Raw genomic sequence first — 20,732 nt, forward strand, 5'->3', positions numbered from 1 at the left:
ATCTGCAACTTGTTTTAAATGCAGAGAAAATAAAATGTCTGTGTTGGTATGTAGAGATTGAGTTGGTATATACTTTTACATGGATTTTTATTTTTATTTATTAGGGTTTTATTACAGAAACAAGTCTTGCTTTTCTTTGCTTGTGTGAAACGCTTGGTGGACACAACATGTTTGCCCGTTATTGATTACTGAGATGTAGTGTATATGAATACTTCTGCTTAAACAAGCAGTCAACCATCTAAAAGGAGATGACAGTATGACAAAAGTCAGTATGACTGGAATAGCTATGACTGAGCATGTAGACAGGTGGATAGGCTGCAGGCTTCACCATAATCCTACAAATAGAAAGCCCGTGGAAACCAGAAAGTATTTTATCCATGTTCTTGTAAATATCAATTTGTGGTGAGTGATGCCTACACCCTGAAATACCAAGGAAGCCAAATGTAAACATCTGAACTCATGATATAACAGTGTTGAACTCCAGTAGCACCCATCTGCTGAACTCAACTTGTTTTTAGTTTTTTGAGGAGGTGGCTATGGCAACATCTGAAGGCGAACCTACCAAGAGATGTACAGTGTTTTGAACGTGTTGAGAACCATTTACAGGTCAGAACATGTGATCGTGCAGAAGAGCAGAGGATCACATATTTCACATCAGGTGTGAAGACTATGTGGGCATATGCAGCTGTTACTGATACACACCTTCCTCATTCTCCTGTTTTGTTTCACCTGCGAGGGCCGGGTAGCTTAAGCAGGAAAATCAGGCAGGACTTGAAATAACATGACATAAGCTGCTTTGCTTTAACAGTCTAAAATAGAAAATATTTAAATTGTACTTCTCGGTGTGTTATAATGGATTATATGACAATCTGATGTGTTTATACCCTCAATACTAAGGCTATGCTGGGTTTCTTAGGATAGCTGTGTTTAAGTCTTGTGTCGTCCAGCAACATTTGCCTGCTCCACACAGGAAGTGTTTCATTCAGTGTGGAGGAAGTGTGGAGAATTACTGAAAGCACAAACAAGTTTAAGAAGTGAATTTTACATTGATAGGATACATTCCTCTTGTCGCTGCCCTCCTCTGTGCTGCTGCTGTATGCACAAAAATGCTCCCTCAGTCAGGTCTGATAGTATTGCTTGAGCCTGTTTAAGATGAAGGATGCAGCTGACAAATAATGTTATGTCATTTCTCGTCACAAAAACCAAACAGGGCAGCAGCAACAGGGTAAAGTTGGGCATTGCAGCTTTAACAATGTGACACAATGTCTTGTGAACCTGTCACGATGTGTTTTTATAGAGAAGATGATGACACTATGAAGAAAAAGCATGATCACTTGCACTGATAACCCTGGTGCAGCACTGACAGACCAGAATGTAAGAAAGGTCATGCCCTGAGATGGCGGAGTCAGGCTTTCTCCGTCATTCCTTGTTGTGACACATGACTAGTGGCACCAGGGCTTCGCCACATGATGAGGAGGTGGTAACAACAAGGGAAAACAAGAGCTTCTTGATCTTTAAACTAACTCTGTTGAATTGTTGTTGTCTTTTGCGGTTTTATTTGCCTCCATTTCAACATTTCAAATCTTATTTTATGTAGTGCTGAAGCTAGTCATCCTTCAGCAGAGGTGAAAATATATCGGTGAAAGCTCAGTGCCCTTAAATCCCATTGATGATGACACACATTTGGCCTATTAAGTCTCACTCTATCATATCACAACAAGGTGTGGGAGCATATGCAGTGACTAATGTCACAGAACGTCCTCTGACGCCAGTGAATTGATAATCGTTTGCACATGATAAACAACTTACTATTCCAAGCACTAACTTAGTCACTTCTCGCCTCATGACATGCCGTTATAAAGCATGCAGTATTTACTCAGTATGTCTCATTGTGATGGTGATGACACTTGAGGCCTTTATTAAACCAATTTTTGTTCTTTATTTTTCAGCTTTACTTTTTCATTTTGTTTGTTTTCTTAAGCCGATTTCACGCTAAACTTTGGTACACCCAGGAGAAAAAAAAAGTCAACTGACACCATTACCACTATGACTGCATCACCTGTGTGTGAAATGTAACATTGCAAACATGCTGCAAAGTCGAAGAAAGAAGAAATGCAATGGAGCGCAGTCACTAAGTTAAAGTTCTTTTACGTTCATCCTTCGTTCAAACTTGCGCTGCCAAAAATGAAGCAGACTAAGAAGAAAGTATAGCATATTCACATGGATCTTGCATTATCACTTACACCAGTCAAGCCAATAAAATCTGTCATTTGTTCTGCGAAGTGAAGATTTCCACTGGTCCAAACGCCATTTAAATGTAGAGTTAAATAGGTTTTTTGACCAGTGGAAATGGTACTCCTTCTATACATTTCTCCCTACCCTATTTAATTTAACTAATGTTCTTTACATCCCTAAGAGTACATACACAACTAGATAAAGTGCTCATCTTCAATCTGAGGAAGTGATGAGATGTCACATGGTTCTCAAAAGATGTTTAACACTGGCAGCTTCGGTCACCCTCCTTTTTGAAGAGTGGAATGAAACGTCAAAGGAGATGAGAAAGATGAGTTGGAGAAGAGAAGGAGGAGGAGTGATTGAGTGAGTGACCCTAATACGAATCCTTGATACCAAAGGTCACGCCCTCCCCCTCTCCCTCGGCGAGCACAAGATCTACCAACAACCTCCTCCTTTCCCCATAACCACCCACACTGAATCTCCAAACGAAGATTCCCACCCACCTGCTTCTACCCCCAGCTGAGCATCAGAGGTTTCCAGCACCCCCCCCCCTTCAATCTCCTTCCTCCGTCCCCCGCACCTCACTTTCTCCACGCCTCTGTGGCATTACTTCCATCTGGCCTACTTTCTGCCCTCACTCTATATTAAGTTATATCGTTGTATATATTGTTTCTCCGTAACACTTCCACGTCCTTCTTCCTAATTCTTGTGTGGTTGTTTTTCTCACTTCAACCCAGGTGTAATTCCATAGTTTTCAATTCCTCATCGTAGCACCTCAGTCTGCCTTCTGTAGCTCTTTTATTAACACATTGGTGGCTTCAGGGTGAAATTGTGTCTCTATATGTTGCCCATTGCCATTTGTAAGTCTTGGGCTTTGCTTAACATTGGCTTATCAATGACTTCCTACAGTGAAGTTGAACCTGACTCTGTCTGATGTCTTATATTTCCCCCCCAACTCATTTAAGTCTATCAAGCATCCAATTTACTTCCATTCATGATTGTAAACCATGAATGAAAACACAAGATACTGTTTTCCATCACCTATTAATTCCATTCAGATACTTAAACCATCTTGGGGGAACAATAAGGAAGTTGTGTGGGATATTTTTACGTTTTTGTGGCTCCCTTGTGTTTTCATAGATTACACAGTTGTGTATTACACAAAGTAGTAAAGATGAAGAGTGAATCTGCCCCCGTCAGCAAACCATGGTCATAAATGTCTAACGATATTTTCAAGCCCCAGGTACTAGTATGCAGTTTGTCAAATGGGTAGATCCTGCACACGTGAATACATTTACCAGGATATTTGAATGCATTCTGTCAGCTGCTTCTGCTAGCTCAACACACTGTGATCCCTGCATTACTTCCACTCTGTGTCATGCGCTAGGGTGTAGAATATTCAAATCTTTGACAAATAATCCCAGTGAATATTAAAATATATTTTACGCTACAAAAGACCCATTCCTACAGGACATATCTCGATATAAAGCTAGATACTGGTTGTTTGGTTTGTTTAGGTCTGTGCCTCCCACAGGACAGTGTAAATACAGTTATATATTCTAAAATAAAACTTGTTATTCCTATAGCCTACCTGTTTCATAAATACATACTTAAATACAGTTTGTTACCTTTGATTATATTGTTGGTCAAGAAATGCATTTCACATTTGACTCGGTGATCATTCTGTGTTGGGTCATCAGTAGAAGAATACAGTTCATGCATTCATTCATTCTTTGGAACACACAGACATGCAGTTATCCATATCCAAACATGCTTGAGTCACTCAGTGGCCTCATGCCCGAGAATCACACACTTAAGATTCACACAAATGGGACAGTGAAGTCCACATCATTGCATTGCATGCTATCAGTGACACACTGTCAGTCACACGTTTGACTCACGTGTTCCCCACACATCTTTTGGTCATCGACCTGTTATTGCTACAGATATTTTTATCCTGGTTCTCTTTATTATTTTAAATACAAAAAAAAAAAAAAAATACTTGAAGGAGGTGGTGGCATATTGATAATAGGCGTTTGGAAATCACATGAATGAAAAGTCAGTCCAGTCCAGTCCTTATGCTTTTTGCTGAGAAAGTATAAGATTTCTCATTGTTTCAGCTTCTTAAATGTCAATATGTTCTGGTTTCTGGGTTTGACAAACAACATAATGTTTATTTATTTGCACATTAATAGGTTTTTGAGCCTGTATCCAGTCAATTCGAGCTTTCACAGTTTTGCTTCTGACTGCTACTCAAACGACCAATCAGAATGCATGTTTGATGACATATCATTAAAAATATATATTTTTTTCAAATTTACAAACTCCTATTGACTGCAATCTCAGATTTAGTATTTCAACTCACGATAGTCATGGAGCATGGCAGAGTGGTGGTCAATATGCGTGACCAGTACACAGACACTCCTTATGGTCTGGTCAATAAAAGGGCACACCAAAATGTGGACTTTTGTCACTTGTCAATATGCCACAGATGTCACAAATCATGAGGGAGCGTGTCATTGGCATGCTGAGTGCTGGGTTGAGCGTTTACAGCTGTGGCAACACAACTGAATGACGCCGTATTCAGCAGACATGTCACCTATCGAAGACCTTTGGGATGTTCTGGATAGGCGTGTCCGCCAGCGGGTTCCAGTTCCCCAGAACGGCCGCCAACTTCAAGTGGCTCTGCAGGAGGAATGGGACATACATCCCTCAGGCCACGATTGACAACCTGGTGATGTCCATGCGTCGTACTGCTCTGCGTGAGGCTAATGGTGGACACGCACGTTATTGAAGTTTGTGAACTTGGATCATCGACCCCCCATTGTGTTCTTCCTGCCATTACTCCAGGACTTTTGTTTTGAAATTTATCCTAATGCTCGCAAATTAAAGCCACTTTATTGATAAAGTTGTACTGTTATTTTTGGATAGTTACTCGGTTTTGTCACATAACAATAACAAAAGTTTTTCTTTGTGTGTTTATATTTTTGTTGAGTGTACAATATATATGGTACTGTTAATATTATTAACATAAAATACACAACAGAGTATATACATTAAGTAATCCGAATACCGAAAATGTATTGAAATTCACCTCAAGTTGATCTAATTTTTGCTTTGTCATGTTACAGTTAAAATGCAAAGGCCTTTAATCGACAGTGTTAAGTTAATTCTATAACTTGTCAAGTACTAAACACTTTGGGTCTGGAAATTTCTCACAACTCGACAGAGTGTGTTTTGCTACCACACCCATCTTTCTTTAAGGCCTGTATGCTCAACAGAGAGGCACACGGATAAGCACACTCTTATTCTTCAGTTTGCACACACACCCCATGAACAAAGGCTTTTGACTGTGGCAACAGGGCAGTGTTTGTGTGTGTTTGGGTGCTGTTCTAACAATACGGTCCCAGGTGGAGCCTGAATGCCACATAATCTCTCGTCAATTGTCCTCATGACAGCATTAAGTCCTGGTCCATGGGTACAAGTATGTGGCGACACAAAGTTGCGTGGTTAATCATCCACCATGCCTGTCCGATGTCAGCCTGAGGTAGAGCAGGAGCTGCTTGAGAGTTTGTTTTGGGGGAGAGTTGGAGAAAAAGAGAGACGGATAAGGGTCAGGGCTGATATTTTTGAAGAGGACACTAAGTCCTCTTGGACATGCGTGCCAGTTTGGTAGTGCTGACTTGTTCTTGCGGTTGCAGGATCATCATTGCCCCTTGATTACACCCTCCCTACACACAAGCAGCAGCAAGGCTGACGCATCATTAGGAACAATAAACTTATCTCTCAATCTCAATCTGAACATGTCATGCAATAAGAAATTGTGTCTGCTCCCGCTTTGACCCCTATGCTTCTCATTCTGACAGAAAGATGGCTGAAGTCAGTCAAATTCTAAAGTGAAAAGACTGACGCAAACAGATAACTGTGTGTGTCAGGCATGCATTCACAGACAACACTTTCTCTTCTCTTCACAATGAACACAAACATTTCATTTCCAACAAAGAAGAAAGGAAGAAGTTATCCATGCAAAATGAAACAGTTTTTTCACAATTTTGGAGCTTTTATGAATGCAAATGCATTAACACTTATCTGTATATAACGCTTAACCTTTTTTTGTTTTATTTTATTTGTAGAAAGTATTTTGTTTGGACCTAACAGATTGATTTGCCCATGTACCTGTCATGAACAAACTTGCCTGCCGGCATGATTCCATTTTATTACTTTTCTTCAAGGTAAGTCAGACATGATGTCATCATGGCTCTCTCCTCCACTCAGCTTCAAGCAATGCAGGTTTTGTGTGTTTTGAAGGCGGGGCTTTGATAAGAGAGCAGGCAGGTGCTGGTGGGGTGTATCGTTCGCAGCTGTTGCAATCTTTTCCACACTCCCACTCCTACATTAGATTAACTTTTATTGATGGCTGTCTGGACATGAAGAGGATTTATAGGAAGAAATAATAATCCAAAGTGTTTTGGAAACAAATTAAGCTGTAAGCTTTGTCAGTCATAACAGAAATGTGAATTAATTCAGCAATAGTCAGGTTTGAATAATGGACATCAAAGACTATACATGGGTAAGCTACATTGCCAGAAACCACAAAGTGAATCATACAGGATAGAGCATGTAGTTGAGATCTCTGGGAACTCTTTAATCTTTGAGTTTTGGCAGATTACATGTACTGTTTAACAAAACCCTAGTTTCCATGTTTGTTAGACCCTAAACACACCCATACACACAATGTATGTGCATGGTTAAAAATGAATAAAACTGCTACTACTGCACTTGTTGCTAGAATTGCACCATAATACTAATGTCTATCTCTGATTTTCTAAACTGTGACTGTCAGTTTTTGACAATGGTTTCCTCATATTAGCCTACACTTTCACCACTTTGTTGCTCCGATGTTACAGTGCATGCTACCTATTCTCTTGCACACCCAATCCATCTTGAATGTGTCCTCAGTTGCGATTGCTGTCGTACGTGATTTGAGGACACATATGGTCACATTCCAGACAATGCCCTAAGCTGATGTCCATTGACCTGCTGCACTTTCTACATTGTACTGGAAGCCTTTTTACTGTGGTCTAGGCTCATGTGTTCATTTATTTAAAGTCAGTACTGCAAAATTGACCCTGATCAACATTTTTTTTTTTTCTAATGATCAAAATCTTATTTCATGTTGCAGTTTTGTGAGCACACTGTTTGGATGCTTTGAAACACTGCATCCATGTATCAGATATATTCTTACGATTGTTTTTTTTGTTGTATTTATATACACCGTATACGAATATACTGATATATACTGATAACTAGTTAGCAGCAGACAACAGGCCCATAGTAAAAACTAGATTTCTTCACAAATTTGAGTCCAGCAATACTGTTAGCCATGTTGAGTCTTGTGAAACAGGACAGAATCTTGTAGCACTACAGTTCCTCAACATATCCTGACTGGATTTGTTGTCTGCAGATGCCTGACTGGCATCTGCAGTGCAGTTTTTCAAAGGTGAAGCAGGACTGTTTCCAGCATTTGTACAGGGGCACTCAAAGCTGCTCGCCTCAAAGCTGGACTTGTCCTTGCACAACAACCCCGCTGTCAGTCAAATTGCCCCATTATGGTTGGACATGACATTTAAAGTTTGGCGAAGAAGGCGCACAAAGTGCCCTCACCTCCTCCGTGCTAGCCCCGCAGTCCAGCCCCTGTATAGCATTTGCAGATGAGTGTGTTTATGTGTGTGTGTGTCATGACTTTGGCCGGACTTGGTCTGGCATAAGGACAGCTGTCACTTCTCCAACCTGTCACATGGGACAGAGAGGATACGCCGGAGGCCAGGGCATCAGGAGACACTAGAGCGGACACAAGGGAAAGTGTCTGTGGGTATGCGCGTGCTTACGCACATATGTCTGAAAGTAAAAGGACGATGAAGACGCGGGGTAGTTGCCACGTGAAAAGGACCTGACTTGAAGGCACTCGCTAACCTTGATGGCTGAACACACTTAGCTGTTCTTTAATCCTGAGCACTTGAGTCACTCTCTCTGAGGGCATGTAGTAAATTCAGCCTGTCCAACTAACATCACTGCTGGAGGCCCTCCTTGACTTGCAGTCCTCCAACCCAGGTGGAGCTGTGCTCATTACTTAGCAAGAGAAGTCCCTTCATTAAGTTCACAACTATGGCCTGTGGAGCAAAGGCTTTGAATGTTCATTCTTAACTATTAACCGAACCGAGCAGCAGTTGCCCTCAAGTGCATTGTATTAAACGGGCTAACAATACATATATGTGTGCACAGAAACATTCATGGCCATTTGGGGGATTTTATTCACAGAGGGAAAAGCTCCTGTGTTTCAATTAGAGTAATAAATTCAAGGCAGGCAGGGTAAAAGGTCAGTTTTTGTCCTCATTAGATTACCCAGTATTTATACAAGCTTCCCGTCTAGCTTTGCAAATGTGTGGTAAAAGAAAATTATGAGTGAGATTTGTAGTGCCTACAAATGGACCATGTGTACAGCAGACATTTTGCCATGTTTTACCTGGAAAAGCTCAGGTATTACTGTTAGTTATTAGTTGGAGACAGTGGCACTGTCTAAAAGACAGGAAGCAGAGCTGGTAGTAGCAGAGATGAAAATGCTGAGATTTTCATTGGGAGTGACCAGGATGAACAGTATTAGAAATGAGTATATCCGACGTTGAACAGTTTTGAAAAAAAGTCAAGGTTGGTCACATGCAGATGGGGCATAGTGACCATATTGGAAAAGGGATGTTGAAGGAGCTGCGGAGCAGGAGGAAATGAGGAAATGGATGTTGTGAAGGAGAACATGAGTACAGTTGGTGTGACAGAAGAGGTCACAAGGGATATGGAAAGATGGAGGCAAATGATCCACTATAGTGACCCCTAAAGGGGGAAGCCACAAGAAGAAGGAAGAAACAAGAAAGAGCCCATTACTCATCACTGACTCAGAACTGTTGTCTAAACTTATAACTTGATACAATTGTTGTATATCTGCTCCTGGTCTCTTTCTACCTCAACTTCCTCTTGTCCCACCCCCCCCCCCCCATTTTTTCTTCCACCCCAACCAGTCGAGGCAGATGGCTGCACATCTTTGAGTCTGGTTCTGTTAGAGATTTATTCCTGTTTTTTTCCTCTCCTAGCTTTTGCTCATTGTGTGAATTGTCGGCTTTCTCTGCTCTCGATGATGTTGTCTATATACAGTGCCTTGAGATAATGTGTGTTGTGATTTGGCACTTTACAAATAAAATCGAAGGGAAGTGAAGTGAAGTGAATTACCACCTCACAACAAGGGCATCCCTTGTATTCCACAATCAAAACCAAGTAAATCAAGTATATTGTCCTTTTACATTTTATATTTTACATTGATGTTGACAATATGACTCTAGCCTAGTCTACCACCCAAAAACACCCAATAATCTTAAGGATACGCACTTAACATAAGACTCTTGTTAATTGCCACCTGTGCTCCTGAATTCAGTCATACACCTGACCCTTTAACTCAATTTAATTTTAATTCCAATTATTACTCAGTGTTTAGTTAGTAATCAAATCATTAGATCACATGCAGAGAATATTAATTCAGCTTCACTTGACGCTGAATTGTTCACTGAAGGAATTTCATTTCCACCCACTCAGTCATATTTTTCCTCAAACCTACGGTCCCTTTGGTTTTGTGACTAACAGACCAAAGCTTTTGTAATTAGTAAATAGGACTGATCACACGTTTTAGCTGCAAACCGGTTCCATTCTGTCTCTGTCCATCATGTATGGTGGTTAGATTTCCTCTCACCATGGTGGGCAGCAATTATAACAAATGGATGAGTTCAAACCATCTGTAAGACATTTGATTAACGCTGCCGAGCCTCTGTTGGCAAAGAGGGCCCGGAATGGTACTTGATGTGGAATCACACTAATGACAGTGCCTCTGAAGTGGGCATGCTCTAGGAAAACCATCACAGAATGAGATATTAGAACCTCGAAGAGACAGATGAGGTTTATAGCAAGCAGCTCCGGGTGGCCTCTGCCTCCATCTCACACATGACTTGATTGGTGCTTCCAGTCATCGGCTCAGCCTCATGGTGCAGCTGTTGAAGCTAATGTGGCATGAAACAAAGCAGATGTTTCTTCTGGTGTTCTCTTCTTCTCAATATTTTGTAGACTTGTTGTGAACACATAGATGAGCGTGATCCCCATGGTTGTTTCAGATCTTAGAAAGTGTGTCTTTCTACAGTTTTATAATCATGCAGGTTGTAAGGTGGCATGGTGGTGCAGGGGTCAGCACTGTCAGGAATGAGGTTCTAAGGCCTGGGTTATACTTTCCACATCCACATGTTCACAGAGGTCCACTAGGGTCCAAATGACCAAGTCCACCAAGTTGCGTGTTGACCCTAAATAGAAAAACGTTGAGCACTTCCACATTTTGTGACCTTAACCGACCATAATGAGCTGACTGAGCATGTTCCCTGTAGCACTCTTTCCAGTCAAGTTAGTGGTGCACTCTTGTTTTGGTCAAAAGAGGCAATGAAGAAGACAGTTGAGTAAACATGAACGATTGCTTAAATTGATGTACTCATGCTTTGAATGCCAGAAAGACATTGATACTCACATGGAACATGGATGGTATGACCCAAGCCTAAGTGCTTGCACTTGCTTCTTCCCACACAAAGATGAAGCCTTGTCTGAATGGTTTGTCTCTGCACTGTGATAGCGTGTGCTGACCTTGACCTTAACCTCTCCTGGTCTCCAAGGTCAAGGTTATGACACCATCCTCAGGGTAACATAATGTCTGAACCATATTTAATGGTGATGCTGCTAATACGTGTCCAGACATTTCGAGCACAACTACAAATGTTCAACCTACAGTCAGGAAAATGTTCAGTTTTATTTTCTGGGAACCATCCACTGAGCAGATATTATGATGTTTAGCTGCATACTGCTTTTCTAGGTTGTGTGAGTTGCCTATGCCAAAAGTTGTGGAATGACCAAATAGCATTACACAGCATTCTCACAGCTAGCATCGCTAAATGTAAATGGCATTTTATGAACATGCTGTATTCTCTCTGCATTACATTAACAGCCTGCTATTACCTTTCTCAGGACACAGCTCTGGACCCTGGAGAAGATGTGGCCCTTCTATCTGTGAGCTTTGAGGACGCTGAGGCCACTCAAGTTTTTCCGAAACTCTACCTTTCCCCCAGCATTGAACAGTAAGGACATACCATCAGTCATTCTTCTCAGCTATTTCCCATTTTTCAGTTCATTCAGTAAACTTTTGTTTTCATGAAGATAATACATAATTATGTTTATAAGGGGGGACAATCAAATTGGCTGATGATATAATATAATATATGTAATATTATAACTACTATAAATGAATTGTAATAGGAATTTTTTTTTAACTTTCAACTATTTGCTGATATCAGATATGCCAATATCAAGAGTGACATTAACATAATATTTAGCAAACTCATGCTGCAGCAGATGTAGATATTAATTTCCTTTATTGAGCAAAATGAATAAATACAAAAAATAATAGCTGTAGAAGGGTGTCAGTAGAAGTTGATCTAGGTGCGTTTGCCACTATCCAATAATCCATTTTGAAGCCAATATCGGCCGATACTGATGTCGCATAACCCTCTTTTGGATGTAACCTGTGTGTACATTGTTTAGTCTATCTCAAACTTGACATGATAAACAAGAGAGTCTTGCCCAGAGGTGCAGTATTATGTGCCAATATTGACTCACCACCTACCGGCAACCTGAAATGACATTTTGACACTTAAATATGCTCCTTCTAACAGGCTGATCAGATGAACTGATTATTGTTAATAGATTATTATACTACAGTGTTGCCCTTGCAGTTGGTTAGTTTGTTGCTGGTTTTGACATAAAACTGGAAGTTGTAATAACTCAAGTCCTGTTTGAATCCCAGCCTGAAAAAAATGAATGTCAATACTATTTTTGACCTCCGCCAAGAGGTATATGTTTTCGCCGGAGTTTGTCTGTCTGTCTGTTAGCAACATAACTTGAAAAGTCACAGACTTATTTGGATGAAATTTTCAGGAAATGTCCACAATGGGATTCCATTTTGGTGTGATCCATAGACGCTGCTCGCTGGCATGGTGTATTTTGTACTGAGCACTGAGCTGCCTTGGCGGAGGTCTGCGCTCCCGGGTGCTTTTCTAGTTTATCATAGAGTCACAACACCTCATAATTGACATAAGAAGTGCTGCAAAATGTGCGTGCATCTTGTTCATCACCACATGCAAGAAATTCCATTGGTCTTATTTGCACAGTTTCTTGCATTCACCACAGCGTACAGCTGTTTCAATCGGTGTGCAGCGTGCATCTTTGACGTGCACAAGGGTGTGGCGGCCTCTTGAATAAAAGTATGATGACTGGAGAATAAGTCTTCAACTCTGTGCACTCACTCACGCATAAAAAGTAAATACCTTGAGAATCACAGTGAAGAAGAAGAGAAGGACAGGGAAGGTCAGCCAAAGGTAATGCAGGGCCCACACTGCACCCCTGATTTCATGGGTGCAAGATGGAGTTGACGGGGTAGTGGGAGCGTTCTGGGAATCTTGCAGCATATTATGTCATTGTGAATAATCCCACATCCCGGTGTCTGGACTCATCACTCAGTTCCTCAAAAAACAATAAGGGAAGAACGCAAAAATTAGACGGATGACGCACAGCGTCTGAGCTCGGGATGACTGGATGTCTGCAGACATCTGGGGTGTTAACAGTACTTTGTGTGCATGTGTGCGTGCATGCGTGCATGTCTAACTTATTCAAGTCTGTTTTTATGCATTTGTGTACACTCACCAGTATTTGAAGGGGCTTTCCTCACTCCACACAGTCTCCTATAGATGTGGACGCATTTATATGGGTGTGTGCTTGTATTTGCTACCTTCATGAACACTGACCTCACAGAGTAGTTGTGAATATTCCTCACACAGACCAAAACTGGTCCTACCTTATCAGAGGTACTGGTTAAATTTGGGGCTAAGATTTGGATTGTGTTTAGGTTACGGGTAGGGATAACACTTTGTTTAGACTGTGGAAGTCAATACAGTGTCCTAAGAAGAATAGCTACACTAACCTGTGTGTGTGTGTGTGTGTGTGTGTGTGTGTGTGTGTGTGTGTGTGTGTGTGTGTGTGTGTGTGTGTGTGTGTGTGTGTGTGTGTGTGTGTGTGTGTGTGTGTGTGTGTGTGTGTGTGTGTGTGTGTGTGTGTGTGTGTGTGTGTGTGTGTGTGTGTAAGAGACAGAGAGAGACAGAGCCAGGTACAGGCCCACTCTGACCCCAGGGCCCCATGGTCTGGCTTTAGTGCTCAGAATAATCTCAGGCTGATGTTTATTTACAAGCACATGCTCCGTCGCACCAGGTTAAGAGAAATCCCCCCACCTCCTACCCCCCCCCCCCAAACACCACCAATCTTTCTGGCTCTCTCTTACCCTCCTGTCTCACCATGTTTCTTACCCTCCTGTCTCACCATGTTTGCCCTGCCTTCTTCTTTTTCACTCAGATTATTGCTCATGTCTTCAGTTTTCTGCCATTTTCATTGCCTGTTTCCACATCATCTCTCATACACATTAAAGGTTTAATTGGCACTTTATGTACATACTATATGCATATTCATCTATCTGCCTGTCTCTCCTTCTCCAAGTCAATTGCTTAACGAGATACATACATGCACACAGATGCTTCCCCACTGCAATATGTTAAAATGAGCCAGGACAACACCTAATCCCCATTCAGCAACTGCAACCCTAAAAATATCTAATTCCACTAGAGCAGAAAGGTCACCTACCTGCTGCATGGCCTACATATTCCTCATTTTATCCGTGCTCTGCATGTGGAAGAGCAAATCACAGCAATAATATAAAAAAACACAGTGCCATTAACCTCAGTGTAGCACAACCTCCAGGTGGTTGCATCATTTTTATATCATTGGTTTCAGCCCTAAATGCAAATACACAAGCTTTCTGTATTATTTTCCAGTGGTGTTTTTGTTGTGTGCGGCTCACATGCCAGTTCATTGTTGCCAGTCGTCTGACAAAAGGTTCTGCTGTTGATATTTATGTTGAATTTATTCTAACTTTGCAAGAATTTCCAAATTCCCAATCTTCCCCTAATAATGACCAAGCTGCTGCTTTCAGGCAAATACATTTGACATTGCGCTGTGTTGTTTACTGTCCCGTCGTCATGGCGGACAAACACTTGAATGTGTCGACTCACTTTGGTAGTGACTTGTAAGTTGTGAGAAAACGGGTCCTTACCTGTACCAACTTAATGAAACACTTACAAGTACACAAGTGTCACATCCTGGCCTCAAATCGAAAATAAATTGGACTGAAAGTAACACTTGTTATTGTAGAGCTGGGTGTCACAATCCTGCACCTCCAGGCATCCTCAGCACCAAATACTGTATACTAATATCAAAAAGAGTATTGATAAGTATCGTTATCAATAGGCAGTGTCAATATGACCTGATCTGTATCAATAAAGTCGTAAAAATAACCATCCATATATCCTCGTCGGGGAGATAGAGTAGGCATGTTTTATGATGAGGATGTGTGCATAGCCCTGTTTCCACTGTTTTAAAAACAACATTAACACCTGCTAACATTTAGCTTTTTTGCAGTGGGAGGAGATACAATCAGCATTCACTCCCAGGTCAAATATCTCTGGAACAAATGCAGGTTTTTATCAGCCCTGGCTCCCAGTCAGCAGGGATATAAACAGTTGTATAAATAGTTGGACCATCTAGTCGCAGACTATGTACCGGCCTGCACCTTTTCCAACATGGCATAATTTAAGAGTGAAGTAATATACCGGTCGATACGCAGGTACCGGTAGCAGTGGGGAAGCTTGTCTTGTCTTGGCGTGTATATTTGTGATATGTGCTTTGTGTTCTCTTACTGCTGCAAAACGAATCGACCCCTTGGGGACAAATAAATATATTGATTGATTGATTGATTGATAATGCAACCATTGTTATACAGCCATGATGCATTCTGTTTGGTGTCGCTTGTGCATGGGATGAGTTTGCCCACATTTAAAAAATGACTTATACCCCCCTACTTTTGGTGCAAAAGAGGTATGTGAGAGGGACTGACAGACCACAGTGAATAAGAGAAGCTGTTGCAGTGGTTTTAGAGGCTCTTCTCCACTGCCAGCTGCATGAGTGGAACAGACAGATGGTGGCTAAAGGCAGCAGAGGGAATCGCAGGAATTGTTGAAGCTACAGTGCTGGGGAAGGGTGATAAAGAAGGAGAGGCTATAAAACAATCCCTTGTCACATACACCCTCAAAGAATAATCTAAAAAATGTTGTATATTAACCGTGCTGCACTGAGCCCAGCTCTCATTTACCAGTCCAATTCTCCTGTTAAACATTGTCTCTTTCTCTCAAGATGTTTCCACCTATGCATATCAACCCAGAGTATGAATGTGCTGTACTCCTCTACATGCTTTTGTGCACCTTTCTGTCAGCTGTGTGGGAGTGTGTTAATTCATGACCCAGGGCGAGAATGTATGTCTTGTCTTCCCTTCCATTGTTTGAAGACAAACGATGGCATGCATGCGTGTGCGAGTTCGTGCATTGGCGCATCTGCGTTGCATTCGTTATCGGATGCCACTTAATTTAGCATGCGTACGTGTGCGAGCCATCCTCTTGTTATGCGTGTTTACGCAGATCTGTTACCCTGTTAGTTTTTCCTTCATGTCCTCGCTGACCCTTGTTAGTCCTTTGGTCTTGTGTAGCTGACCATTATATCTGCATTGGCTCCAGTGAAGAGGAAAACTCATGTGTGGCATCGTGTGCCTGCACAATTCTGCATGAGACACAGACAGCAACATTCACGAGGGTCTCCATTAATCTGAGCTACCACGAATGTTCACAATATCCTGAAATGCCAAGAAAAACCTCCATATGAGAACAGTTGTGGAATTGTTTTAATCAGTTTTGATTTTATGAAACGGTGGGTGTCACAGCTGTGGATACCTGCAGTTGGCTCAGCTTTATTTTTGACACCACTGGATTCCAGTGTTGTCTAATTAACTCCATCTATTCAGTGTCAAAATGTTCTGGGTTTTATTGTATTCCATTGATTTTTAAATTATTTATCTATCTATCCTTCTGTCCCTCCCTTATCTTTATTGTAATCCAAAAATCCATTTTATTACAGACACATAGGTTCATATACATATAAAAATAAATACATGATTATGACAAAGTGAGATAAACAATATGAGTCCTCATGGTCATCTGTTCCAGTGTTTCCAGAGACAAGAGCCTCTTTGTATGGCCTCAGTTGAAACAATTGTAGTTCACATTTTTGTAACCTGTTTATCAGACCATACATTTAGAAGATACAATGCCATTGGAACCATTATTGGTCATAAAATACCAACTCAAACCTTTTTTAAATGTGCTGTACTGTAGCTACATGTCCTTAAAAGTACAGTCTTAGTAACACTTACTTTTACTCCCCTAATACTACAGTATATACATTTCATACTTTGACTACAATACATTTTTCCCATGCATCTTTGTTATATTGTTACTTTTAAAAAAAAGGAAGGAATTTGGCGTTACAAATGATCACTGAACTATGGTCGAGACAGACAGCAAATCAGGTTTGGGGTTTCTGGTGTAATTGTGGATACATTTGGATGGCATTTGAGATGCTTGTGATCACAAGCATATCTGGTATGGGTAAAAATGATGTCCCTTTTGATTTGCCCTGATGATTAATATGAGGCAGCACGCGGTGTAGAAATTCATCAAATTTGCCAGGCGACGTTCAGAAGTACCTGAAGTTGGTTTCTTCGTCCTAATCGGACTGTTAAATTCGCCTGCCATCAGTCTCTGTACATTTAGAGGACGGGCATACCACCTCTGGACACGTCTCCTCGATCTTTCACATTTTTTATTTTTGTATCAAAAGTATCTGTGTTTCAACGTTTTTCAGGTGCAACAACAACAACAACAGTCTTTCTCTCTCAGACGCCATTGCTCACTGTAGCCAGAAGCACAACAGCCTTGTATCGACCCCTACTGATCGGGCGGGAAATTGCAGTGCGTATCCAGCCTTACGACGGAGAACTATGAGGGGTCTCCGTAGTTACACAGTTGGATAACGCATTACGCAGTTGTAGAAGTATAATGTCCCCTACTTCCAAAACGTACAAATCTTAACAGTTGATGGGCATGCGGCAGTGCAGTGAGTTCTGATGTTCTGGGATCTCTGGTACCAGTTTGAAAACAAAAAAATATTTAAGCTCCAGTGCAGAGCTATTGTCAATTCTGAGTAATTATCCCCAAAAAAAACTTACTTAATCTACTTAGGAAACGTTTCATGGGCACACATTTTCAGCCATACTCCAGTTGTGTGCAGCCATCTTGCTTGACGAGCGCAATGTAGCTTCCGTCTTGCCTCTGTGAGTCGCAGCATAAAATAAATTGCTTCCTCTGTGCAGCATGGGAATGTCGCAGGGTGAACAAAACACTGCTATACTTAGAAACAGAGAAGGTAACTAATAGCCTTAATCAGCGTTGTGTGAACTCATTTGGAAATGACTTGAATGTAATAGACACTCATTTTCCACTCTGGAACTTTAAGGCTTTGAAGACCTTGGTTGTGTTTTACATTCATGCATCATAATTGTCACACTAACGTGTGCTTTTACTTTGAAAACAAAGTACACTCATTCACAAATTGCTTTTCATACGTACATTTTAGGTACTTCAAGACTTACTTGGGTAGTATTCTAATAGGTGACTTTAACATCTATACTGACTGCAATTTGTAGCTCTAAAACAATGTAAAGAGAGCCAAGAGTAAATGATAAGTCACTGATTTCCAGGCCTTGAAATTAAGTCTTATATACAATATTGTATATTGAATCAGGCCATCTCCATTTAGCGAACTCATTCCCCAAGTTTTCCCCATCAACATCCAACAAAATAATTATAAGTATCTAACGTTTATAATCTGACAAATGTTAGATACTTACAATTATAAGTTCCAGACTCCAAGCCCGTGACTACATCCGGTCCATTGAGCTCAGATCAGGGAGCTTAAAGTGTATTTTCAAATAAAATACAATATTTTTGAATTATTAAATCAATATTTTTTTTGCTTCTTAAAGACTGTTGAAAATATTCATGCAAATCTAATTCCATACAAGTTTCCCCTTAAGGAAACTTAAGGAGCTAACTTATATTTTAGTGGAAGTTGTAAGTTGTGGACGTTGACGTTCCGTGTCCATCCTCTGTGTCTACACTCTTAGAAATAAAAGTGTTAAGTGTCTCAAGTGTTGAGGGTTATTTTGTCACTTAGAAATGGGACACCCCTTAAATGCAGATACGTCTTCAGACTGTGGGGGGCAGAATAACGCGAAAGCTGCGTCCAGTCTGTCAACTCCAAAAAAGAAGACGAAGAACACATTTACGTCACGAGTATTTATTTATTATTTTATTTCAGTCAAGTTATTAGGTTGTCAGTCAGTTATAAGATGATACTCATACAAATACCACAACCACGGACATATTCAGCTGACAGTTACCACACACCACGGCTTATTGAAGGGTAAACGATAGCAAACGATCGAGTGTGCGCACCGGCCGGCTATTGACAAAAGATAAAATAAAATTAAATGTTACGCAACAATGACGTCAGTAATCCATAATATGGGTCTAAACTAAGATAATACAATGGTTTTCATAATTTTTATATCTCTATTAACAACGAAAATACCTAATTTGTATCGCACTTGCTTCGCTGCTTTCAACGCCATCTTTCTTACGTGAAAACACGCAATGCATTCTGGGTAGCCCTTGCTCCCAAGGGTGGTCTTGGAAAATCTCAATATTGAGGGTGATACAGCCCTTAAACTTGCCCCTCAACTTCATTTTTCTGAGAATCGGGACAGCACTTGCACTAGCGGGAGCGTGCATTTTTGAGATTGAGGGTTAAGATTGAGGGTTAAGCAAGGAATTGGAATTCACCCTTGGAACCCTTATTTCTAAGAGTGTACCTCCACCCTTAAAGCAGGTGTACTGCTATGCTTAGAACCCACAGATTGGTTGTTTTGGTACCCTTCTCAACATTTTACAAAAGAAATGCAAACACAGTTGCGTGTCATATCAAACTGAACCAAACTGTCCCGCTTGGTGGAAACATTGCTTCCATCATTTATTTTCGTTGTTGGGTCTCCTTATCATTCATCCTCCAACCTTACCTGAAATTATTACAGGTTTTTTTTTTTTTTCATCCACCAGTTTTTAACTCTTGTATTCTCTGTCATATCGCTCCTACCACCCCCACCCCCCCCACACACACCTTCTGCCTTTTTTTTTTTCATATGTCTGCCGCTTGTCTCTCCTCTCTCCATCTTTCTCCATTTTTCTATCGCTCTCTCCCCTCTGCCGATCCCTCTGGCTGATCCTCAAAGGGAACAGAGAGAGTGAGTGGGACTTGAAAGAGAGAGAAGCGTTGTGCTATACCCAGCAAGGTCGTCCCTCGCTCGACTGAAACGCAGCAAGGGAAAAAAAACAACACACACACAGAGGAGAGCTTTGCTCTGTCTCTCTCTCCTCTTTCTCTCTCCTCCACCTCTCCACTACTCTCTCCCATCACTCCTGAGCTGTTTGATATCTCACTTTTCCTCTTCAGCAGGGGCTCGGATCTGAAAGCTCTGAACGGAGACTCACAAACCCCCTGAGCTACAGTGTTTTACCTCTGTTCCTATTCCCTCTTCCTCTCTTTTTCTTTTGTCTCTCTGTTACTTTTCTTCCCGTGTCTTCAAACGGACCATCACTGTAATGTTTTCTGCCTCACGGAGCAAAAAAAAAATGATGCTGAAATACCCTGACAGAGACAGACACCCACATTTTTTACCAATAACGTACTGTTTACATTGACTGTTGTAACTGTACCGCTGTTATTTGCTTCTTATTCCGTGGAAATTATTGATTATCTGGGATCAAATGGTAGTTTCTCGCTTGGCTTACAGAGTCACCTGTTTAAGATACAGCATTCATTCGTTATATAACGCTTTACCCAGCTGCCTAGAGTAAAATAAACATTGCTTGTAATATGGTGTAGTTCCTTATAATAGTTATTTAGATCATTGAGTAAGTAAAAGGTTAGTTTTGGAGGCATGTTTGGGTAGAATTTGTTGGCAAGCCAAATGATATCTTTAGGGTTAGGGTTAGTCTTACTAACTCATAAGGGGTGTTATGAGTACAGGCTTAGATATGAGGAAGGGCAATAATGGGTTTACTTGGATTAAGTGGGAGTCAGTTGGGAGTGCTCCAACTTTGGTCCCTACACACTCCAGTTTGAGATATTTTAGACAGAGATATGAAATCCAGTGTAGGAAAAAAAACTCACACCCTAATTAACACCCTGTTAATAGCGAGAAAAGACTCCTGCGACTACGACAATTAATTACACACAGATATAATGTGTATTCATGAAAT

The 20,732-nt window shown here is 41.0% G+C and overlaps 1 protein-coding gene across 1 annotated transcript in view; it reads left to right on the forward strand.

The window, feature by feature from the left end:
* The window catches only part of babam2 (BRISC and BRCA1 A complex member 2), an 82,814-nt gene that overhangs the window by 41,152 nt on the left and 20,930 nt on the right, over positions 1 to 20,732 (forward strand). The window contains exon 7 of the mRNA XM_083907430.1: positions 11,335 to 11,444. Within this exon, the coding sequence (XP_083763556.1) occupies positions 11,335 to 11,444 (110 nt within the window). The remainder of the gene's footprint in view (positions 1 to 11,334; positions 11,445 to 20,732) is intronic.

The sequence above is a fragment of the Microchirus variegatus genome (assembly GCF_963457635.1).
Source record: "Microchirus variegatus genome assembly, chromosome: 21".
Lineage (NCBI taxonomy): Eukaryota > Metazoa > Chordata > Actinopteri > Pleuronectiformes > Soleidae > Microchirus > Microchirus variegatus.